Below are 25700 nucleotides of genomic sequence, written 5' to 3'. Positions count from 1 at the left end.
TTATGTTCAGCCTGACTGGTTCTGGTCTCAAGGCTGCGAACCGGTCACAGCATTTTAGTCATCACTGGAAAGCATTTTTTTTTTTTTTTTTAAGTTCTACCTAATATCTAATATATTTAGTGTCAGCTTTGGACATTTAAACACTCTTGTCATGCAGCTGCTTGCTAATTGTTGTCCAGAAAAAATATCTAACTTGACACACAAGTTTCCCTTTGGAATAAAACCAATTTTTGCTGACTTTATTTGAAATTCTTTCATGCAGTTAGCCATTTTTTTTTAATCCAGTTTTTTTTATATCCCTGACTTGATGAATGACGACCAGGTAATTTTGCAGTGAAGTGGTATCTACGTATCTGCTTTCTATATCCTTTGCAGAGGACATTTTCTTCCAGCTCGATCTCTTTGCACTGTTGATGTGGTTTCCACAGTAAAGCATTAAGCCACTTCTGTTAATTATCTGAAACTTGTTGTGGTGTCGAAACACAAGCATGGTCTCGAATGGGTGCAGATCAAACCAAGTGTAGTGTTGATGGTGAAAACTGGTGGTCGCTGGTCAGTGGCGTAGCTGGGATGTATTCCACATGGGTTTTCATATGTGTCAAAGGGGCCTGCATGTTTGGCATGCCGCATTGCACACAAGAGTAGAGGACAGAAAAAAAGCCAAAAAAGTGCAGTAAATAATAATAATATTGCGCATGTTCTGTCCGCAAGGAATCAAGGTCTTTTGAGTACAGGAACTACTTGTGATACAGCTTAGCTGCTACGAAGTAAATAAAATGTGCGGAAACGATCGTTCACTTCTTCTCTTTTACTGAAAAAACAGTGCATCGCATCATTGAACATATTACCACTCTTACTCTTATTACTCTTGCCGCAGAGGCGGAGCGTGGGTCGCAGTACAAAGGGGGCGGAGCATTCTCTACTGGCCCTTATGATAGTAATTTCACCATTCAATCAATACCTCAAACTACCATCAAATAACACACTAATGCTCACTTGTATTGAGCCAAGCAAACCTATATGCCTCAGAAAGCAGAATAAAGTCACAAACCAGTTCACAAACTTGTTCTGAAGAACAAATACACATACGCACACACACACACACACACACACACACACACGCAAATGCAGTCTGACAGGTTTCAATCTCAGAGCGTCCGCTGTCCATGGTGCTGGAAACTCAGATAAAAACTCAAGGGCTAAATCTGTACCATCTTTGATACAGCTTAAATATAAAATGAACACAGCTGGTCTAAAATTACACAATCTATTCAGATAGATATAGACACAGCTATCTATATCTTTTGGAATTCACGTATATTAGAGAAAAAAATAGAGTCTGCGTTCTCTTATAGTTGAGAGCAACACAAGGCACATTCAAACAGGCAGGTGTTTAAGACCACGGCATTCTGATAAAGATAATATTTTTGAAGGTTTCACTGACTCACCAGTGGCTCCGATGTTAGGTTTTGGGTAGTACCGCTAGCGGCTAGCATAGTGTTTAGCATACTGTTTAACTTCCCTCCAAAGAGTTCAGATCAAGTGCAAAGACAAAACTCGTTCATGCCGCACAGCCAATCAGCGCTGGCTTACAGCTCTGATGCATTCATGGACAGTCGTAATGCAAGAATTGGCAAATTGGAGCCCACAATCATATGTGTATACCTTCTCGCACACACTGCACATTTTATTATAATAATTTATTTAAGAGTGAATATGAACACATGAAACGGGGCCCTAAGACCTTGTGGGCCCTGGGGCAACCGCCCCCTTGCCCCCACTCTGGCTCCGCTACAGTCCTGCCGGCTTTTTCTCACAAGAGAGAGTCTGCACTTCAGGGGCCCTTCTTCTTCTGTGGTGTCTGTGTAAAATAAGACTGAACATGCAAACAGCACACCTAGTGGCATGAAGTACAAATGCAGTCATGGCCCCATTAGGTAGGTTCCCGACGTGTCAGTGTAAATTATACAGGGGATTTCAAGTCGTGTTGCTGATATTCGCCATCTGCCGGGGCCCCCTACCAGCAACTAACCGGTGAGTACTCGGAAAGGGCCCCATGTGGGGGATTTTCAACACGATGTCGTTGCAGCGTCTAGTGTCGCGCCTTTAATTTGTCTTTGAAATTGACTGATGTCAGCCGTCCCTCGGGACCCCCTTCAGCTCGGGGCCCTATGTGTAGCGGCGCCTCTGGCCAGAGAGAAGCAGCTGCTGCGCTCATTCTGCCTCGGATTTAAATAAACAAACAAAAATCCTCGGCAGTGGATCTCACCACAAGAGGGCCCGTGGGTTTTCATAACCCACCAACCCTACGTAAATTACACCTCTGTCGCTGGTGCTTCAATTGTACTTTTGCCCCAACCTCAGAAATTCAATCTGCAATATACAGTCAAATACACAGACCTAGTACATATCTTTCTGTCAACTTTACTTTTATTGATGTTGTTGATCTTACTTGTGTTTCACAATTGGAACTGTGATTGCAATCGCAATGTTGTTGTAATCCAGTCGTGAAAGGGGTTTTAGGAAATCTCCACATATCTGAGTTTATTCCTCCTTGCGCTGAGAGGTCGGTGTCTAGCTGCTAAATTGGTGTCAGAAGTTGAACTACAGTTATATTTTGTGTGGTTGTTTTCGAGTAGTGCTGCACGATTATCGCAATCGCGATCGCAATCGCAATATCAGCATGTGCAATTACGTAATCGCAAAAGGGGTGCGATTGTGCAATTATTAAAAAAAGTGTAAAAAAAAAAAAAACACCTAATCCGGAGAGAGAGCAGATGTCTGCTGCAAGTTGTCTGCACTCGCTAACAGGACAGCCGGAGCGCAATTGTTTGGGTGTGTTTGTGCATTTCTACAGTGTGTCCCGACGTCGTGCGGGGTTTGTTCGCTGCGTTTCATTTGTTAGGTAAGCACAGGGTGCGCTCACGAACAACACCAGCGTATGCAGGAGAGGTGGTAGCCATAATGGCGGACGCAGAGACCAGCGGCTCCAAGAGTGACGCTAAAAACTCAGGTCTTTTTTTCTTTCATGTTGTGATTTTTTTTTTTTTTTTTAATAATTGAAGTTATATAAACTGGAGTTTAAAAATTAAAACGGGACAATGAGCAGATGTGACAGTTTGGTTATTTTTAAGCAATTATTTGAATTTACAGGGGAAAAATGCATACTGTGATATATACCGTTACCGTGATATGAAATTTCTGATTCCGTGAAATAAGATTTTGTTCATAGCGCCCAACCCTATCTGTGGTAAAGAATTGTGTTATCATTCCAGTGTATGTATCACACAGAAGATACTTCACTGTTTTCAGTTTACAGAAATGTGCCTTTTTAGTTTGTACAATGCTTAATTGTGCTATTTTGAATAAAAACAAAACAGTTCTGTTGTGCTGGACTCTGTACACTAAGTTTGGATATTTTGAGAATTATTACACAATTAAAATCCTCAGTTATCCATCTCTGCTTTTTCCTTGATTTATTCCCCGTGATAACCAAGCAAGTCTGTAGACTCATGATGAACCAACTTTTTTTTATTAAATCGCAAGCACAATCGCAATATTGTCCACCTAATCGCCAATCGCACCTTTTTCCAAAATCGTGCAGCACTATTTTCGAGGTTTTATGGTTTTTGTGTTTTTCAACAGTTCCTTTGATTAACAAAATAAAATGTACTTACAAGAAAGAAACCTAAATATTACAGGAATTCTTGAAACCTGTGTATAAAAATATCCATAATCTTTAGGTCACCATGTCCAACAGGAGGTTAATCTTAGGTTGCTCCTTGGTGTGATTGTGAGTGTGTGATTGTTTCTGCCTTTGAAATGTAGTTGGCTTTAGTCTCCTGGCAACCCGAGTTTGGAGAACATTTAATTAAGGATGAATGGACAACTCAGTCTAAGGAATTCCTCTTCAAGCATGAGAACCATTGTGTTGAATGTACAGAGTGGACGGTGATCTTTTAGCTTTATGTTCGTCATACGCTCCCTGAATTAATTTGTTTCAGTCCGATTTTTCAGTCAGCGTTCACCTTTCGTGTGCCTTCTCTGCCAGGTAACCACTGTGCATCCCTCATTCCTACAGATGCTGCCTGGTTGCCGTTTGGCATCTTTGTTCTTGCCTGGTGTTATTTTATTGCTGCTTTTTTCCCACACAAAACGCCTCCATACTGTTTCCATAGCAATGCTATTACTGAGATGACGGTTTTCTCTTGTTGTTACCGCTCTTGACTATCAAGTGTCCATATCTGGAGACTCTCTAACAGTCAGGAATGCTGCTCTTTGCAACAAATAGCTAATTGTGGTGCAGGTGGTGTAGGTGTGTGGGCTTATTGCACAGTGCACGTTGGAGAACAACCTCTTTATGTCATGCATTTAGGTTCTACCGACTAAACTTTGTGGAAAAAGTTGTGCTCTAGTTTTGCCGTCAGGAATTCTGCATTTTGTCACAAGCGTAAATGCTTGATGGTTTGTGGACATTGACCTCAAACAACAAATGGGAAGAAATTAAAAAAAAGGAAAATATCATTTTCCCTCTCTCCCATCTCTTCCTCTAATCAGATTCATGTTTCCCGTAGTGACCCTGGACGACGACATTTCAGCTGCAGTGGGATTATTTAACCTCTTCTCACACTGATTTAAATTCTGAACACAAACGCAGCACCGCTGATGATCACACAGCATCTACTGCTAATAATCTTTCTTTGAGTGAGTTCAAATATATGAGAAACGAATCAGGTTATTTGCATGGTGAACATGGATTGAGCAAGTAGGTTTAATTTCATCTTATTTATTTAATTTTTTTTACTGTGCTGGGATCACCGTCAGTGTGCTTCACGGTCTGAAGTACATTGGGCTGAACTTGAGTCCCTGCCAGACTTAAGCAAAGGTGTGTTTTTTTGTTTTTGGAATTTACTTTAGAATGAGAAATGGACTGGACCACCGACAGATCAATGTCTGGACTTCAAAAACATTCTGACCTGGCAGAGTGACCAAGGTGGCTCCATCTGCTGTGCATCAAATTGGAAATCTCTCTTTTCACTGTTGAATGTTTTCCTGCCCACCTGAACTGTGCGAAACAAATGATGGCAGCGATCACATCTGGACAATATTCTGTTGTAAACAATGCAATAAAGCAGAGGCTTCAGTTCAAACCAGTGTCTTCAGGGATGGTGGTGATTAAAAATAAACAAAACAAATACAAAAAAACAGAGAGAAGCAAATTTTAAATGATGTCTAGAATTTTCTATAAACTATGGTGAGGATAAAACTAACCACAGAAACAAGTAAAACAAGGCTGAAAACTTAGGCTTTATTGTTCTTCCTGGTCTGAAAATAAGGCTTTTTGTATCAAACAGTGGTGTCCAAAAGTGCTGTCTGTCATCACTGCAGGAGGACGAGAAGTCAAACTACAGGTTGGCAATAAAAGGATTACCAGATTGTGTTAAATCGTTCCTGTAGTATTGAATTATCTGTGTGACGTCTTTGTAGTGTTAAGCAGGTGGACTGCCCCAATGCTTGATGGTCACATTGCATGACAGGTTGCCTCATCTGCTCTGGAACTACGACTGCACTCTCCTTAATTAAATTCAGCCATGAACTGAGCCTGCTGAAGGCTTTAATTAAAAAATTTTGATAATTACAGCATGAAAGAAAACACACAGACATAGGATAACTGTGTCCCCATTCTCCATCATGTTTTATATTTTCAGTAAAACTGACCTGCCTGTTTTCTTTTTGCATGAAAAATCTAAAACCTGTTCTTGCTCTGATCTGATAGAACAGACAGAACACATGACACTGTCACCTGCCTTATCTTCACCAGATGTCTTTGGGCCAAATAATGAGCTGTAAACTGATGCTCTTCAGACAACAATGGCCCACATTAAATGGATAATCTTCGGATTGTGACCCAGAGGTGACCTGTTGGCCTGTGTTTGAGTGTCAGTCAATCTGAGACAAGTGGTAATTTAAAAAGGAGACAAATTGTCAAGTCATTTCCTGATTTCACTGAATGGTCGGCCGCTCTGCTGTAAAGCCCCAATAGGTTTAGGGTTGCAGTGATGGTCGAATTTCAAAGTCCAAGAGCATTGAAGACTTCTCAAATTCAAAACGTTGCTTCTGTTCAACCAGGTCTGAATGGTTTAGGCCCAAAACACACTTGTTTTTAGTTATGCTGTGAACTCATTCGACCTCAAGTCGTGTGGATCAAGTCTGCTTTCTGTTCCCAGAGTCAGCACCAAACATGGAGAAGAGCTTTTGTACACTCTGTATTCTTGCAACTCTGAGTTATTTAAGGATAAAGCTGAATTATTTTAAGAAAAAAAGTAAGATTTTTATCTTTTCAATTAGGTTTTTTCATTCATGCATCTGTTGCTGTACATGTTTTTGACTTTCAGCTCTTTGAATGGCCTTGTTATACTAAAATGTGCCATTCAAATAAAATTGGCTTTTCTCACACAAATCTTGCACTTGATAATCAGAAATGATTTCTCACTGACTGATGGAGAGATATCAGATTTTCTGTTGGCAATACTCTGTAAATAATAAGTTTCTAGCTTGATGGTACAAGGAACATTTATTGTGACTGTTAGTGGAGTGACACAGAAATCAGTCCTGACGCCCAAAAATACACAAATGATTTTTCAGTTTTAGTGGTTTGGATGTATGTTGGTTTGCTGACTTAAGTCTGTGTTCAGCTGTAATGAGATTACAGGACTGTCTCAGAAAATTAGAATGTTGTGATAAAGTTCTTTATTTTCTGAAATGCAATTAAAAAAACAAAAATGTCATACATTCTGGATTCATTACAAATCCACTGAAATATTTCAAGCCTTTTATTATTTTAATATTGCTGATTATGGCTTACAGCTTAAGAAAACTCAAAAATCCTATCTCAAAATATTAGAATATCATAAAAAAGTATACTAGTAGGCTATTTAACTAATCACTTGAATCGTCTAAATAACTCGAAACACCTGCAAGTGTTTCCTGAGCCTTGAAAAACACTCAGCTTGGTTCAGTAAACTAAATCACAAGTATGGGGAAGACTGCTGATCTGACTGCTGTCCAGAGGACCATCATTGACACCCTCCATCAGGAAGGTAAGACACAAAAAGAAATGTCTCAAAGAGCAGGCTGTTCACAGAGTGCAGTTTCAAAGCACATTCACAAAAAGTCTGTTGGAAGGGAGAAATGTGGCAGGAAACGCTGCACAACCAAGAGAGATGACCGCTTAACAGCATTGTGAAGAAGAGCTGCTTCCAGAATTTGGGGGAGCTTAAAAGACAGTGGACTGAAGCTGGAGTCCAGGTATCAAAAGCCACTGTTCACAGACGTGTCCGGGAAATGGGCTACAATAGCTGTATTCCCATGGTCAAGCCACTTCTGAACTCAAGACAACGGAAAAAGCGTCTGACTTGGGCTATGGAGAAGAAGCACTGGACAGTTGAAGAGTGGTCCAAAGTCCTCTTTTCAGACGAAAGCAAGTTTTGTATTTCATTTGGAAGTCAAGGCGCCAGAGTCTGGAGAAAGGCTGGAGAGGAGCATAATCCAAGTTGCTTGAAATCCAGTGTGAAGTTCCCACAGTCAGCGATGGTTTGGGGAGCCATGTCAGCTGCTGGTGTTGGTCCACTGTGTCTCATCAAGTCCAGAGTAAATGCAGCTGTGTACCAAGAGATTTTAGAGCACTACATGCTTCCTTCTGCTGAAAAGCTCTATGGAGATGATGATTTCATTTTCCAGCATGATCTGGCACCTGCCCACAGTGCCAAAACCACCAGTAACTGGTGTACTGACCATGGCATTACTGTCCTCGATTGGCCTGCCAATTCCCCTGACCTGAACCCCATTGAGAATTTGTGGGGTATTGTCAAGAAGAAGCTGAAAGATACCAGACCCAACAATGCAAATGAGCTAAAGGCCGCTATTGAAGCATCCTAGGCATCCATAACACCTCAGCAATGCCACAGGCTGATTGCCTCCATGCCACGCCGCATTGATGCAGTAATTCGTGCAAAAGGATTCCCAACCAAGTACTGAGTGCATTAATGGACATTTTCAAATGTTTGACTTTGTTTTGCTGTTATAATTTTGTTTTTTTACTTGGCCTGAGGAAATATTCTAATATTTTGAGATAGGATTTTTGAGTTTTCTTAAGCTGTAAGCCATAATCAGCAATATTAAAATAATAAAAGGCTTGAAATATCTCAGTTGATTTGTAATGAATCCAGAATGTATGACATTTTTGTTTTTTTAATTGCATTTCAGAAAATAAAGAACTTTATCACAATATTCTAATTTTCTGAGACAGTCCTGTATATCACGAGACTTACCAGAGTAATCCACTCTGTTCACATGCGTTCCTACTTGTCGAGTTCACGGTTTATTTTGGATGTTTGAGTAAGACCTTTTTTTGAAAGATTGTGTTGGTGATATCTGTCTTGTAATTGTGATTTCACCTTTTCCCTGATGTGATTTTATTCAGCCTTCAAAAATGGTGAAACTGGTTTTTATTTGTGTAGAAATCTTGCTCTATTCGCTGTAACATCGTCTTATGTTTTTCATAGATTGTTTTTCCTGGACAAATGGAAAAACCTTTACAAATATCCCCCCAGGGACAACTGCCAAATGTGTCTATAAAACATGTCATCCATGAAATGATGTCAACGCAGCATGTTTGCTACTGCTATATTGACGGGATGACAGTTTGTTTTTATTGGCTCTGTGAAGGCTTTTTATTTATTTATTTTGTTTTCCTGGTCACACACAAAGAGTACACGTATCTGAATTGTTTGGCATTCAGTTTAATTTCTGGTGATTGTGGATGCTATGTAGGGTTCTTATTGTGGACCCGTTGTGGTTGCATTTCCATAATGTTGATAACGTGACTGTAGGTGGCGGATGTGGAGCGTCTGGAATCTCTCCGCCTCCGAGTTCAGTGGATGACCGCTGAAAACTCTTTGATGGTTATTTTTTTTTCAACCTGATTCTTCCGCTGTTTTTCTGCTGTTGAAGACTGAACCGTCCTCGTTCATCCATCTAAAATTTCAATTTACCTGGCCCTTTAAGATGCAGACTACCAATCAAGGAAATATATAGGAGAGGACAGGCAATCAAAGGATAAAAGCTGCTGAGTTGTTTGTACTGGCTTTCATCTCCTGCATACTGCAAACTGGTTCAGCTGATGAATTTTAACTGGGAAGTTTCATCTCATGAGCCTTGGGATGCGTGGTGCAATGAAAAGGTTGTATTGGTTAAATATTTATTGACCAAAACAGAGCAGCTAATGTTAATAAATCACAATTAAACAGCTCAGTGGCTGCTCATTACAGTTGCATTACAATCCATCTTTAACTCAGTGTGTGTCCACATGCAGTACACACAGATCTGAGAGTGTGTGGAGATGGAGGAGGGGGATGAGTAATTTTTATTTGAGACCCAGCACAGACATATAGTATGAGCTGTGGATGACATGAAGGCGATCTTCAGGCCAAGACTCATCACTGTAATGAACTTATAGCTGTAGCATCCTTGACCTATGTGATCTCGCCCGAGCAGTAAAACCCATCCTTTAATGACACAAATGGCAAAGCTGTTAATCCCCATGAGTAATGTGTGACAAGTAGTTGGTATCAACGAGTTATTACCCATAATGCCCGGCCAATTCTCAAACAATTGCTCAAGAAATGAAATCATGCTCCACTGGTAGCGAAACACGGCCTCCCACCAAGGTTATTTGAAATCTTAATAACTGTAATACTCTGATGCGTGTGATAATTTTGCTCATATTTTAATAATGTAAGTCAGCAGAATAATTTATGTGCAATGATATTTGCAACACGAGAAAAACAAAGATGCAGCTAAAAACCAAATATAGTAATTATGACGTGAGTCATATCATGCTCCACATGCTTCTCTTTGTTCCTAAATGTTAGAGCTAAGAAAGTAGAATGGACCGTCCATTCCTGATTTAATGTGCTAACAAAATTGCACATGTAGTATCTTTGACATGTCTTGACACAGTACAGAATGAAACTGACTCGATCCACGACTAGACAGCTGGAAGTGAGGGAGGTGTGACGGCATCATGGAACCATCTGTACCGACAGCGGCATGAAATGCAGCTTTCATGGATTTTAACAGACAAGACTGACTAATGAAATGTTGAGGCGCTCCCTCCCTCCCTCCTCCTCCTCTGTCATTGTGCACTTTGACCCATGGCCCCAGTCGTTCCTGGAAGCAAAGCTTTAATGACCATGCAGCTGCACACGTGTGTGCATGTAGTCGTGCATGTGTGTTTGCTGAATGTCACTGTGAGATATCCAGCTGTGTGCTTTGCTGGAACATGCTTTAAAACAGAGGAGTCCCCATGCGTGGCCTGGTCTGAAGTTTGCATGTTCATCAGTGTCTCTCTTCAAATCAGCGATCAGAGGGAATTCCAGAGGACTTTTTGTGGAGTTTTCACATCACGCGACATTAAATTTGCCCTGTAATCACTCTGGAAGCGGCACTTTGTTTGACTTTCCTCTGTTTTCTTTTTTAATTCTGCGCATGCACACCTGTCCGTTCATTCATCAATCTCCTATGCCGCTCCGTTCAAGGTCGTGGTCCAGGTGACTATGAACGAAGGCAGTTTACATAATGAATAGGTCACCAGTCCATCAGTGGGAAAACACACACGCACATGCACACACACACACGCACGCTCACACGCACGCACGCACGGACACACACACACACACACACACACACACACACACACACACACACACACACACACTATTATTTTTTGGCTAGCTGAGTTAGAAACTATTATTGAAACACACAGATGCAGTATAACTGCAGCACACTGACCGTGATCTCAGATGTGGCAAAACAAAAGTACGAAAGCTGAGTTTATAGCCCAACATTCAGTAGTACAAGTAATACATTTGTTCATGTCTGAAACTGGGAATGAAGCTAAAACATTAAATGTTGTGAGTGGCGAAAGCAGTTTCTTCTAATGTGCCCAGGAAATCCCGCCTGATGAAATGATGAAAAATGATCCATTTGCAGAGTTCAGGGCTAAAATTACTGCAGTATTTTGCAGTAATTTCAGCAACAGTTTTCATAATAGAAAATATGATATGATTAATATTTTATCATTTTAAGTAATCAGAATGTCATTTAATGAGGAATGGGTCTAATGAGAAACTCACAAACTGTCTTGATCAGGAATTGAGTTAATTCTTTAAAACAATAGAAATTTACAGTATGTTTATATGTTCTCTGCTCAAACCTTCCTTTGCCTGCTCCAAACTGCTGTTGGGAAATTATTCACATTCAGCCTTAGTTATGAACATATTCATGCTTTAAATCCCTTTTCACTGATGGGACTTTTCTCTCCTTTTCTTTATTGCTTTTGCCATAGTTTCTTTAAATCCTGCATGCTCTGCATATACAGAGCTTCCATAAAGCTGCTTTATTCTGCTATGCAGTGATTTTCATCCTTCACTTAACTTGAAATATTTTCAACAGTGTTTTTGCTGTTGGGTTAAATATGCATGGGGAAACGCTTTTGCTTCAATTAAGGAAGTGTTGCATCAGTCAAGCTCCTCTTCATTTTTCAACTTATTTTCTGCAATTGTTGTGGAAAAAGGAACAGCGCTTCCAACCCAGTTGGAACACCTGGAGAAGCTTATTAAAGTACCTGACTCTCCAAGGAGGAGGACTTTGGAAAGTTGGAAGATGAAAATAAGTTTCTGAAACAAGCTTTAACCCCAATAGCAGCCATGTTGTTCAACTTTCCTTACGTCGTTTTCTCTTCTGCTTACCACGCAGTTCTGCTGCCAATACGAGGGCACAAACAGTTCAGACTGTACGGCACTGTCAGGCCTGACTAGTGTGACGGCTGCCCTACAGCTGTCACACTGGATGAGCACATGTTGGGAACGATTCAATCCTATGGGCAGGAGATGCAGAGCTTACAGTCATGAGGAGGGAAGACGTCCCCGACGCTGCCCTGTCAACTCCAATCAGGACGCCCGGCTGCAGACAAGGGCAGAAGAGTACAGTATGAACACTGGTTTTGCAGATTTTCTGAAGGAATAAAGCATTGAATGCTTGTCTTTTCAAGTAATTAACTTGATTTATAGGTCTATACAAAGTATAAGTAGTAAGATGTAAAAATTAGTTGAGCATGCTGTTTAATGGAGCTGTCGCAGCGTAAAGAAATTTCAATTGACCCATACATTCCTCACATCATTAAATTCATTGCTTTATTAACTTTGCAGGTTACTTTTTTTATTTTGTTGGTTTTTCACTTCCACCTAGCTCTCAATAACACAAAGTTTCAAATGAAAGATGTGACGCCTAGGTTGGGAAACTTCACAATTAGGAATATAGACAGTCGGAGAAAAACTTTCCTGGAGAGAAAATGTACAAATGAGACAACATGTCCTTCATGTAATGCACTTACAAGATGAACAGTGCACCTCATGGCTGAATGAATGCACAAAACGTGAATTAAAAAAGTACAATCCTACCATTCAGCTGCTTGGTGTGGCTACATAGTCTGAAATTAAGTTCTTTAGCACATCATGCTAACATGGATAAACACTCCTTCAACAGCAAATATATTCGTACTGACATGAGCAGAAATGTTTATTGGATATAATTGTTCCATGTATGACTAATGAATGATAAAAAATGCAGCATAGCTATAATAATTCCCCTGTTTTCTCTTCTCACCATGTGATTGTGTGCACAGTATGCATCTGTTAAAACAGCATGTGTGTTCGTGGATATTTCCTTGTTGACCTTGTAAACATGACTCACTTATCTTTACAATTACATGTCAGAGTACAGCCCTCAGTCTGTGTCTCATAAATATTTAATAAAATCTGTGTGGTTCATTCACCAACGTGGGTTTCTCCAGGAATAGTTGCGTGATAGTTTGAAACAATATTTTCATGAGGAAATGAAAAGACAGCAGCTTGTGTGTGTGTGTTTGTGTGTGTGTGTGTGTGTGTCATTAGCATGTTTAGCTCTGTACAGCACACAAACTGAGTCATGTTTGCGTGTGTGCTGTTTGTACACATTCTGTTACTCAGTGGAGGAAAACCTTCCTGTGGTTTGGCTGCACTTTGATATGTTGTATGTAGACCAGAACATTTTTTGTGTTTATACTGAGGAGAATGACAGGTAAACATGAGCTGCTTGACAAGTGGTAAGTGATGTACAATATCAGTGTACAGACTTTGTAAGAAAAAGAAATGCTCAATCATCTAAGGGATGTTGGACATTATTTGATTCACAATTCTGATTATTGTTCTCAACAACTCTTCAAGGACTATCTGACAAACTTCCATTGACAGTTGTAATTAAGTTAAACATATGCACGATTGTAGAGCACTGCATCGGTTCAGATTTTGACATTTTCTTTTTCCTCGCTTGAAAAAAAGTTAGGTTGTCATTACATCTGCTCATTTCCAGTGCGATGCTGAGTTTTGTATTGCAACAGCATGGGGCCTTGGAAACAAAATGCCACCTGTGAAATGGAAAGAAGGAAGCTGAAAAAAGTACTGTGACTTGGAGACAATAAATGGGGGAAATTAGAAGCTAGATGGTATGGCCTCTTTTACATGCTGCCTCAAGGTTTTAAATACTGCATCTCAAAGTGTTTTATTGTCCCATCGCTATGGGAGGAGCAGGCAGAACCAGATCATGGATGCAGGAAATCTGTGTGAGGAAGAGGCTGAAGACACTGGAGAGTGTATTTAAAACTTCGTACTGAAGCATGTGTTTTTCTCATCTTTAATGTTGACAATATAATGAAAAGACTTTGTCAGCAAAGTTAAAATGATATTAAAATGACTTCCCTTTTATAAGTCATCCCATATTAGTACAATTATAGTAATTTGATGAAAAAATAAATAAAAGATTATTTATTCTCTGAAAATATTGCAATGTCTTTGTTTTTTTTTTGTTTTTTGATGAACTGGTGAAAGTTTAATGGCCAAAGTGAAGTTAACAGTGATAGTACATGTTTTCAACATAATAACACCTTAAATATAGAACTTAGATCTCAAATGAAGCCTCCTCCTCACTTTTGTGGTTTTGGTTGTTCACCTCACTGTGAGGTTTTTGGTTGTTCAAGAAGCATTTATTTCTTTATTTTACCTTTACAAGGTAGTTTTTGTTGTCCTGGAAGCTTTGTATTCGGACTATTGAAGATTCTTTTTATTTTTTTATTTGTCTGAAATGAATCCCTCTTGAAAATACCAAAAAGGTGCACCGCTGATCCACACGCTCAGTCGGTGTGTGAGGTGTCTCATGGGGGTTTCAGTATGTAGTGTGTGGGTTTTTTTTGCTGACAAAGCTCATGATCCAGCACAAACACAACACACACATCTATACAGGTGCAAAAGTAGGACACGGAGGCTGCGTTGCACACAGAGTTATGAATGTGTCATCACTTAGTGCTTACGGGGCAGCTGCTGGGAAAACAAAAACAAACCCAGGATGATAATCAGAGAAATGGTGAAAGAGGCTAAAAATGCATGCAGTCTGACAAGTAGATGAAAGAATTGAGGGCATGTTTCAAACCAAGAATGATGACTTTTTTTTTTTTTTCAACCAACAGAAGCTATTGTAAGTCACTGTGATAGTTAGCTAATTATCCAGTTAGTTGGTTCATAAAATTTCCCCCAGATCTATGCTGGCTCCGCAGCTATGGGACACAGCTGCAAAACCTCTTCCAAGCCGACCGCCGTAATGGCGTGACTTCAACTCAACTGGAAGACCAGAGTCAGATCCCAGCCTTTAATAGTCATGAGTCAATTTAGTGGAACATGGCCCACCACAAACTCTGTGCTGATGTTCCAGCAGCATGTGCGCACACACACACACACACACACACACACACACGCACACACACCAGTAATTATTAATCAGAGCCACAGTGGTTGATATCCCTGCAAAAGGCAGTATTAATGGCATTTAAATGTTCACACAATCTCAACCAAGACTTTTTAGCCTTTACTATTAATGTCTCAGTGAATGAGTCATTTGCACAAGCTTTTTGTGCCAATCAGTTTGGTGACCACCCACTGCAAGTCTTTCAAGTTAAATGACAATAAAGGTGATTTTTCTCTGTGCTTCCTAACATGACTCATGTTGCAGGGGCGTCGCCAGCAGCAGGATTTATACACTTTAAGTCTTAGCATCAGGAAAAATCTGCTTCCATTTAGATAAACATCTGATTGAAATAACTCCTCTGTTTTGTTTGATGACCATTTTCCTCATACATACAGAAATAAACATGTTGTTAAAACTGTATAGCAATCATGGTGTTAAAAAAAAAGTGGTGTTCACTGATGGTTGTTGAAGTGGAAATCAGATGACAGCGTCCAATGTTGGAATTCACTATTTAGCTGTTTGCTGACCCAGCCACTCACCTTGAGCTTCTCAGTCATGGCATAGACAGAACAGGAACAGGCCTTTTCTGGAAGGTGTGATGGCCCCATGTTTTAGATTTAGGGTGCCTGCACTGGTTCTGGTTGTTGTATTTCTCTTGTTTCTTCAAAGAGAGGATTGATCAGACATCTAACGGCAGCTGGCTACTTCTACCAAGCCCATATAAGACCCACGTCTTCTGGGCAAGGTGTGTCTTACCTAATTGGCACCCTCTTTTTTACTTTGGGTGTGTGTGTGGGGTTTACTTGTGGCTACCTACGTATGTCTTTTGTATTGAATGTTTTCCCAGTCTATTTATCAGTTTTTGTTTGTTGTTACAATTGTCAGTTTTCCACTTGAGTCGGTGAAAGACAACAAGCAGCAATGAAATACTGCCTAATACCTGCTCACAGTACACAGCATTCTGAGCTGCAGAAAGCCCAGAATTGAGTTACAGTTTGAATATCGATTTACCACAGTAATAAAAGTATGATCACCTTCATTTGAGGACTTGGAGTGTTAAGATTCAAAATGAGTGCTCCCCTCTTTTGCAAGACATTTAAGCCAACAGCTTAGCCTCATCAGCTGCCTCAGTGTTTTGGCAGTGACTGATGGTGATGGATGATGGGATGCACTCAGTTCAACACACTTTGCAACCACAGTCTTTTTCCACTCAGCACTTTTCCGCTCCTCATTAGAGCGAAGCAACAGCATTTGAGCCGGCTCCAGTTCCGTATGTGGGAATTGGTTGGGAATCTGCTGTTCCCTCAAGGAGCTGTGACGTATTGATTTGGACCAGGCTGCTTTTCCATTCGATGCGACATTAATCTGAAGCTGTGTGCATCTTCTGGATTAGGTGAGAGATGAGAGATGAGGTAGAAATGAAGAGATGAACGGTTTGTTTTTTCAATAAATGACTGGAATGGCAACACACACACACAAGAACATAACACAATGTATACAATTAGAAGTACTTTCTCATATGGGAAGTTTTTTAATCTTCCATGATGCGTTTTACCATAAAGTTGTAGCACTTAAAAGACTGAGTGGTGCTGATTGCAGGATAAAACAATGACGAATTGTTCTTCTGAAATCCCATCAATGCAACACGGTTGTTCAAAAACAAAGCCCAGGGCCCAAATCTGTCATTGTCAGATAGAACTGAGTACCTCACCAATCAGCTCTCATCTTAATTTTAATCCACTTCGCCAGAAAAGACCTTCACTAAGTACTGTACTTCTGAAGCTCAATTTTGACAAGGTCAGTGGATCAGGATTAGCTCCACTGATGATGTTTAGATGGATAAATTGATCTGTCATGCTTACTTAATGAGACACTTCAGATTTACCTCTCAGAGTCGTTTGAGCTTCAGTAGTGTCTTGCCTGAAGATTAAAATAAAAGGACCAAACTACCTAATTTATCTTAGCAAATAACGACCTGAAGAGTCTGTGAAAAACTCAGTGTGTCAATAATGATACTTACAGACTATATAAAACTGAATTAGACTACATACAGTTTATGCATGAAAAGCATTTCACTACCATAAGAGTGCTGCTTTTTGTTGCCTGTGAATCACAAAAGCTTTTCTCAATAATATCTCATAATGTGCAGAATATTAGGTCTATCATTCATCTAGAAGTCACTATATTGTTGTCAAACATGTGGAGCATGAGAGTTCAGGGGCTCACGTGGTTTCTCCTTCCACATTTTCAAAACTCTTGGGTGACGTTACACAGCAGGAGTGTACTGGTCGCTGGTGGTTTTTGATGTGTGCTGCACAGACTGCGTTTTTTGAACACACTTTTAATCAGTCACCTCACTAGCCTCGTCACATTGAATCTGCCAATTGAACGCGGGAGAACATGTCTCTGACAAGAGGGTAAAGATTCTGAACCACAATCTCAAACACCTTAAAGCTCGTGTCCGGAGATTCCGTTCGTTTCCAATGTATGTATCATTTTTTAACAGAGCTTAAATGTGTCAGTCTGGTTCAATACTACAATATAATATTAGCATAAAGCAATATAAAAATTTATTTATGAGCCCCGCCTTCGTCTCATAGACCCCCATGTTATCCGAAAAAGCGCCGGTCAGTGTCAGCCAATAGATTACGAGCTTCCGCCTTGTCACGTTGTCAATCAAAGTGTGCACGCAGCCAGAGAGCACGCGCACTCGCCCAGGCAGAGGAGAGTTAGCTACGCAGCAGCCGCCGTGCTTACCTCGGATATATCCATTGTCTGCTGAACATCCACCGTAAACAGCTAAACATGTAGGATGCTGTAGGACTTGGAGGCTCTCATTTTCACCCGACAGATAATAGCGTGCACAATTAAGGGGGCGTGGCTTGGTCGCTCATAAAAGCAGAGGGAGGGCGAAACCTGAGACTTTGGTTTAAAAAAAAACCTCTCTTTCAAAACTCTGGACACGAGCTTTAAGTCTGCAGTCCAAGGTGAATGATGAAGAGTTTTAAATGAATTCAGACAGTGTCAGTAGAAATATATTTGGATTCATATGCTTTATTTGGACCACATAATTGCAGTGCTTTTAGTTTTTATTTCACTTCATAAAATTTAGCAGTCATGTTTGTGCACTTACAAATTGTAGTAATGAAACACCAAATGCTTTTTGCTTGAAAGTACATTCAAATGCACTGCTCTAGTTCATATTTTCACCACACTGTACCCCAGCTGTTTGATGGTACTGAATGGGCTCACTTTGGAGCTACTGACTGTCATTTTGCATGTGTCACTCACTAATCTATTGTGCTGCCTCCAGATGACTGCAGAGATTTAATGAAATGTTGGGAAGGTCTTCGTCCACTGTGCATGACATGAAAAAATTCACTGTTTAGTTTATTATGAACACTGAACAAAAAAGTATTGTAGTTTTCATTAAGTGCTGTTCTCTACAAAAACATCCTTTGTACATCTACATCTGAATGAAACCTCCATCCCGTTACCTCTCCTCCTACCAATAGTTTACTTCACAGCAATTTTTATGATTGGAACTCCACAGACTGTAGTTTTTCTGTTTGTGCATGTAATTGCGCAGCTGTGTGAGGACGTTGGGGTCAGTGTTCTGGATGAGGCGAGGCGATACTGTGATGAACGGTTAAGACTCACATGACCAGGAGTTGTGGTGAGATTGAAAGTGTAAACCACGTTGAGAGGACAACAAGGAAATAGATACATATATGACTGCTTTATCAATGGTATTCCTGATACTGATGGGAATCACATCAGACTTTTGATGATGGGCCCACAATAAATATCCCGTAGCAGTGTCTACCAATCCTGGTCCACAGTGACTTCCACCATGAATAATTCACATGCCTCTGCTTCAATGCGCGACATGGATAAATGAGAAACTGCTGCTTCAAAGTTTGAGCATGAGCTGTTTATTTGAGTCAGCTGTATTGGAGGAGAGAAACATCTAAAGCATTAGACGTCCCAGTGGCCCAAGACTTAGAAACAATGGCCTGAGGCATCGTCTTCATTGAATATTGGGACAATCTTTGTAGTAATCCTTACAACAGCTTGTTATATCCTTTTGTTTTGAAAACAATCTATCCAGAGCTGAATGATGGCAATGTTTGGTTTTAAGACTTGTTCCCCTCTGACCTGCCACCTTTAAGTGGTGGGGGAGTTTGAGTGCCCGTGTGATCCCAGGAGCTATGTTGTCGGAGGCTTTATGCCCCTGGTAGGGTCTCCCATGGCAAACAGGCCCTGGGTGATGGGCCAGACTAAGAGCAGGTCAATAACCCAACGAGACAGATTAAATCAAGGACCTTGACGTCGCCCGGTATGGCGCAGCCGGGGCCCCACCCTGGAGCCAGGCCTAGGGTTGGGGCTCGCACGGGGCCCGGCTGGGCTCAGCCTGAAGGGACGATGTGGGCCCACCCTCCGGTGGACCCACCATCCGCCGAGGGAACCGTAGGGGCCGGGTGGATTGTCGATTGGGTGGCAGCTGATGGCAGGGTGCCTGGCAACCCGATCCCTGGACACAGAGACTAGCTCTAGGGACATGAAATGTCACCTCGTTGGGAGGGAAGGAGCCTGAGCTTGTGAGGGAGGTTGAGAGGTACCGGCTAGATATTGTCGGTCTCACCTCCACACACAGCCTGGGCTCTTCAACCCAATCTCTCGGGAAGGGCTGGACTAGGGCTGCACGATTATGGCCAAAATGATAATCACGATTATTTTTGTCAATATTGTAATCACGATTATTCATCACGATTATTCATTACGTTATGTAAAACATACCTTTTTATTGCACTTTTTTTTTAAACAAACAAGTGTCAAATTGAAGACGTGCGTCTTCAGCACTTCAGCGAAGTCTGGTGTGCATGCGCACATAATTGAAGATGTTTTATTAGAATCTAAACAACTATTTAGAACCATGTCAATGTTGTGAACGATCGCTTTCCCTTAGAAACGAACATATAGACGCGCCGACTGTGAGTTTTTACAAACGTTTGACCAGACCTCTGTTCTGAAAAGAGCCGGATTATGACTTTGGAACCTGAACGCCTCACAGCTGAGCGACCGTCACTTGCTGCATTCTAACCCCTGAGAGCAACACGATGATCAGTGAACAACAAGATGAAGATAAAACAACAAGAGAACAGTAAACAGCCACGCTAAACCCAGAAATGAAACCTACCAGAACAATGATTCCCTCTTTCTCTCCAAGCCGCTGCTACGCCGCTCACATCCTGAACTGTCCGTCAATAACAGCTTTTCCCGTTCTGTCCGAGACGCTCAGCGTTTACATCTTCTTTCCACCGGTACAGAAGTTGAGATGCGTTCCATCGACTGATGTTTGAGCATGAAGGAATCGTTCAAAGCCAGCTAGTTCATCGGTGGCTAACAGCTAAGCTAACAGCTGACTGAGACACCGTAGTCCATCAGCAGCTACTTTTACGGAGTGTCCCTGAAGGCAGCAGGAGCTACACGGCTCAGGTCGCCCCCTGGTGGTTGGCTGATTGTTGGATTAAAAAAGTGCTTGATTTGACACGCAACAGAGCCCGTTTTTTAAATTAAAAAATCGCGACGATCATCTAAATTTAATCGCAGCAGCCAAAATCGTGATCATGATCAAAATTCGATTAATTGTGCAGCCCTAGGCTGGACTCTCCACTTCTCTGGCGTTTCCTGCGGTGAGAGGTGGCAGGCTGGTGTGGGCTTGCTTATAGCCCCACAGCTCATACAGTGGAAGGAATACTTCGAGGACCTCCTCAATCCCGTTGCCACGTCTTCTGTGGAAGAAGCAGAGACTGAGGTCTCAGAGGTGGACTCATGCATCCCACAAGCTGAAGTCATTGAGGTGGTTGGTAAGCTCCTTGGCGACAAGGCACCAGGGATGAGTACCTTAAGTCTCTGGATGTGCAGGGACTGTCTTGGTTGACACGTCTCTGCAACATCGTGTGGGGGTTGGGGACAGTGCCTCTGGATTGGCAGATCGGGGTGGTGGTTCCCTTTTTTAAAAAGGGGAATTGGAGGATGTGCTCCAACTATAGGGGGATCACGCTCGTCAGCCTCCCTAGGAAAGTCTAGTCCAGGGTACTGGAGAGGAGGATTTGACCTATAGTCGAACCTCGGATCCAGGAGGAACAATGCGGTTTCTCATCCTGGTCACGGAACACTGGACCAGCTCTATACCCTCCATAGGGTGCTCGAAGGTTCATGAGAGTTCGCTCTACCAGTTCACATGTGTTTTGTGGACTTGGAGAAGGCGTTCAACTGCATCATTCGTGGTGTCTTGTGGGGGGTGCTTCGAGAACACTGAGTCCGGGACCCCTGGCAGTAAGTTGGACCTGTTCCCAGTGCATGTTTGACTCCAGTAGGGCTGCCTTTTATCACCGGTTCTATTCATAATCTTTATGGACAGAATTTCTAGGAGCAGCCAGGGGCCGGAAGGGGTCTGGTTTGGGGACCTCAGGAATTCATCTTTGCTTTTTGCAGATGATGTTGTCCTGTTGGCTCCATCGAGCCAGGACCTGCAGCATGCACTGGGGCGGTTTGCAGCTGAGTGTGAAGCGTCAGGGATGAGGATCAGCACCTCCAAATTCGAGGCCATCGTCCTCGACCGGAAGAAGATGACCTGTCCTCTCCAGATTGGTGGAGAGACCCTGGCCTAAATGGAGAAGTTTAAGTATCTTGGGGTCTTGTTCATGAGTGAAGGGCCGGATGGAGCATGAAGTTGACAGGCGGATCGGTGCAGCAGCTGCAGTGATCCGGTCGCTGTATCGGTCCGTTCTGGTGATGAAAGAGCGGAGCCAAAATTCGAAGCTCTTGATTTACCGGTCAGTCTATGTCCCCACCCTCACCTATGGTCATGAGCTTTGGGTCATGACCGAAAGGACAAGATCCCAGATACAAGCGGCTGAAAGGAGGTTCCTCCGTAGGGTGGCTGGACGCTCTCTTGGAGACAGAGTGAGGAGCTCAGTCACCAGGGAGGAGCTCGGAGTAGAGCCGCTACTCCTCCACATCGAGAGGAGCCAGCTGTGGTGGCTCGGACACCTCTTTGGGATGCCTCCTGGACGCGTCCCTGGGGAGGTGTTTCGGGCATGGCCCACCGAGAGGAAACCCTGGGGAAGACCCAGGACACGCTGGAGAGACTATGTCTTGCGGCTGGCCTGGGAACGCCTTGGGATCCTTCTGGAACAGCTGGAGGAAGTGTCTGGAGACAGGGATGTCTGGAAATCCCTGCTAAGAGTGCTGCCCCTGCGACCTGATGCCGGATAAGTGGTAGAGGATGCATGGATGGTGTTGGTGTGTTCCCTCTGACAGTTCAAAAACACATGTTGAAGTGTAATTGGCCATTTCAATTGACCTGTGTGTTTGTGTTTGTGTGTGTGTGTGTGTGTGTGTGTGTGTGTGTGTGTGTGTGTGTGTGTGTGTGTGTGTGTGTGTGTGTGTGTGTGTGTGTGTGTGTGTGTGTGTGTGTGTGTTTAACTTGGGATCAACTAGCCACCGATCCCCCATTTCCCTGATAATCAGCTGGGATTGTTGTCCAGCCTGTAGCAACAGATCCACTTAACACTTAATAAAGCCTTGAGTGTATTTTCTGTAAAACATGGCTGCTAAACTATTACACTAAATCTCAATGGAGGATTCGGAACATTTTCAGTAAGTAAGTGTCATTCATTTACCACTTTAAATTAATATCTAAAGCTAAATTTTCAACACGGATGTGTCATGTATGTCAAGAATATTATTCTAACATTTTGTGAATGTGGTTCACAGTAAGTGAGCTCTTCAAAAAGAGCATATGGTTGCCTAGATTATGTCAATATGCTGTACAGTCAATTCTTTTCCCCTGGCTGTGTGCCTCACTCCTCCGGATGCCACTTTTGAAAGAAGAGCCTGTCTACTAATGCGGTTAACATAACATTTTTATGGCATATTAACAAACACATCCTCTGCAGTACAGTCATTTTACATGTGTGGTGTAACGTGACATTTATGTGCTCTGACTGTAACTGCAAAAAAATGCTTACAGAACATGAAGAAAACCACAGCAAGAAACAGCCGTGTTAAGCAAATTCAAAAACACTGATTTTATTCTGTGCATTTTAGAGCGTCTGATCTGTTCAAAAGGTTGTTTGTATAAACATACTGATACTGTATGTATGCATGATCTACTACCTTTCCCCTCATACACGCACACACAAACAAACACACAGAAGGTCTCAAGCAAAGAATAAGCAATGTTTGAAGCCCTGCAGCAAAATTCTCCATTTACCTCCGCTTGACACCCCTGATAGAATTACTGGAAAGTACACATTAACACCTCACATTACACTGTAAACACACACACACACACACACACACACACACACACACACACACACACCTCCAGAGACTTTGCTTTGACTGGCGTTGATTTCAAGCAGTTTTAGTTTGAATTCAGCGATGAGCGTCCTCCCGAACCTCCCTAACTCTAAACCTTCACCTAACCCCAGCTTCGGTTCAACCTCAAAACCTAATGTTATGACTGACTTTTTACCCTCACAAGAATGGCAATTCCCAAATAAGATTAATGTGTAAGGAGATTTAAGTCTCAACTATAGAAAAGAATTCCCTTATGGAGAGACACACACAGAAAAAAGTCAGATACACACTGTAATCAAACATGCAGAGATACAGTTATTCCCTCACTCCTCAGCTCGGGACTGCCTCTGCCTTTTTATATTCATTTCTTTTTCTTGATACCCATCACTTCACACCTCCCCCAACTCATCCATCTATCCTCCTCTCGCTGACTTTGATTTGTGGCTGCCTGTGGGGGGTGTGTGTACAGTGTGTTCGGGGATTTGGAGAAATATGATTGCCTTGTGTCAGCAAATGTATTTGTGTGCGTGCGCCGCCTGTGCAGAAAATGCACAAAACATGTTGGCTGCAGATAAATATTAATTTGGTTCAAATATCAACATGAGAGAATACATAAAGCTGCATTCCTATTTGTTTTGATGAGTTGCCAATAGACGGCATGTAAAAGTCATCGGGATTTCGCCTGTTGAATGTCACAGTCCAGTTATCACTTCGAAACGGGAAACAGGCGGAAGCCCTGAGAGAATATATGGCATTGAGGTGCTGTGGGAATAGTGAGCAACAGCTTTGTTGTACAGACCTTGAAGTTGGAAAGAGAGACGACGGACTCTTCAAAGATGTGTGACAGGTGAAAACTGAGTGAGAGGAGGAGGAGGAGGAGGAGGAGGAGGCAGGCAGAGAGCTAAAGACAGAGTGACGGTAAGCGAGTGGGAGTGAGTGAGTGAGGGAGTAAGAGAGAAAGCTAAGAGGAGCACCACATGCAGCTCAGTTCCCTGAAGGTGTACCGCCAGTGGAGGAGCTTCCCTGCCGAGAAAAACAAAAACACTGGGGAGAAAGCAAAGAAGTGATCCTCCAAATATCGGATCGAGAGCATATACCGGCGAGCGAGGGATCGCTGCAGGAGCAGAGGGGAGAAAAAAGAGAAAACTGGGGCATGGGCACATTAGTGACACATATTAACATCGGCAGGCAGGAGAACAGGAGCGCTGAGAGAGTGGAGAGGAGGGAGGAGAAGAAGTGACAAGACGGGGAAAAGTGCTGATGGCAGAAGTGCGATGGCGCACCTTGCTACAACGTGAGCGTCACCCCCCTTCCCTCCGTTGTTGCCTCCTCCTCCTCTGCCCTGTCTCCTTATCCGTTTTGTGACCCGGTCCCCTCCTCCTTCACCCTCCTCTCCCCTCTCTCTCTCCCACATGCTGCTGCTCGCTCGCTCGCTCGCTCTTCCCACAGTCAGACCGGAGAGAGCGCAGCGCCTGGGTTGCATCTCCGTCTCTCTCTGTTTGTCTTTCACTGCTCTGCCATCCCTCTGCCATCCCTCTGCACCCTCTCTCTCTCTCTCTCTCTGCCTTCTTTGAATTCTGCAGCGGAAACTCTTCAGAAAAGCAAAAAAGAGAAAAAGCCCTGCACATTGGAGGCAGGACACTGGAGAGGGCAAAAACCAGAGGGGGAATAAATTTGGGATCCCACAAAGAACTGAGGAGTCTTTGTTCTTTTCAGGCTTTTGATGATTGACCTGTTCTGCTGTGTCTCCTCCACAAGGAAAGACTTAAAGTGGAAGACTTGACGTGAGCACAGAAAAGAAGAAGAAAAGCTTCCACTGGTTCACTTCGGTGCGCGGAACAAAGTGATGCACATGGAGCTGCAGCACTTGGAAGTCAGCAGCTGAAGACTCAATCCCTTTACAAGAGGAGAAAGACACACTTCAAAAGAGAAGAGGAAAAGAGATTTGATTCAAAGGAGATTTAAAAAAAAAAAATACTTGAGCGCTCCGGCCGGGCTCTGTTCCTGCTCGCCCCGTCCCGTCTGTAGATTCCCTCTGCGTCTCGAGCTCCGCACCCTCCATCGAAGCACAGCCATGCAGGTGTCCATCGCCTGTACGGACCACAACCTGAAGAGAGGGAATGGGGACCACAGCAAGCAGAGCGCCACCAGCCCCAACGTGGTGAACCAAGCCAGGGCCAAGTTCCGCACGGTGGCCATCATCGCTCGCAGCTTCGGCTCCTTCACGCCACGTCACATCTCACTGAAGGAGTCGACGGGGAAGCACACCGGCATGAAGTACAGGTGTGTGCCAGAGTTTGGACAGTGTTTGAACTATTTGAAAAACAGCAACTTGGTTCTTCCTTTTTCATTCACTTCATTCTCATGTGAAGCGTCTTGATCATTCATCTGATGATTTCCATGTCTTCTTTATTTAACCGCAAATACAACTT

At 42.5% G+C, this 25700-nt stretch overlaps 1 protein-coding gene across 2 annotated transcripts in view; it reads left to right on the top strand.

Moving 5' to 3' along the window:
* kcnab1a (potassium voltage-gated channel subfamily A regulatory beta subunit 1a) overlaps nucleotides 1-25700 on the top strand; it is a 110658-nt gene that overhangs the window by 17200 nt on the left and 67758 nt on the right. Inside the window, exon 1 of one of the 2 annotated variants that reach the window (XM_030108372.1) lies at nucleotides 25272-25551. The exons of the other annotated variant lie outside the window; for it this stretch is intronic. Within the exon in view, the coding sequence (XP_029964232.1) occupies nucleotides 25343-25551 (209 nt within the window). The 5' untranslated portion in view covers nucleotides 25272-25342. Of the gene's footprint in view, nucleotides 1-25271; nucleotides 25552-25700 lie in introns of those variants that run through there. 2 annotated transcript variants of the gene reach the window in all.

Source organism: Salarias fasciatus, chromosome 14 (genome assembly GCF_902148845.1).
Source record: "Salarias fasciatus chromosome 14, fSalaFa1.1, whole genome shotgun sequence".
NCBI lineage: Eukaryota > Metazoa > Chordata > Actinopteri > Blenniiformes > Blenniidae > Salarias > Salarias fasciatus.
Note: the sequence above shows the minus strand (reverse complement) of the source record. Positions and strands in the feature narration are given on the sequence as shown.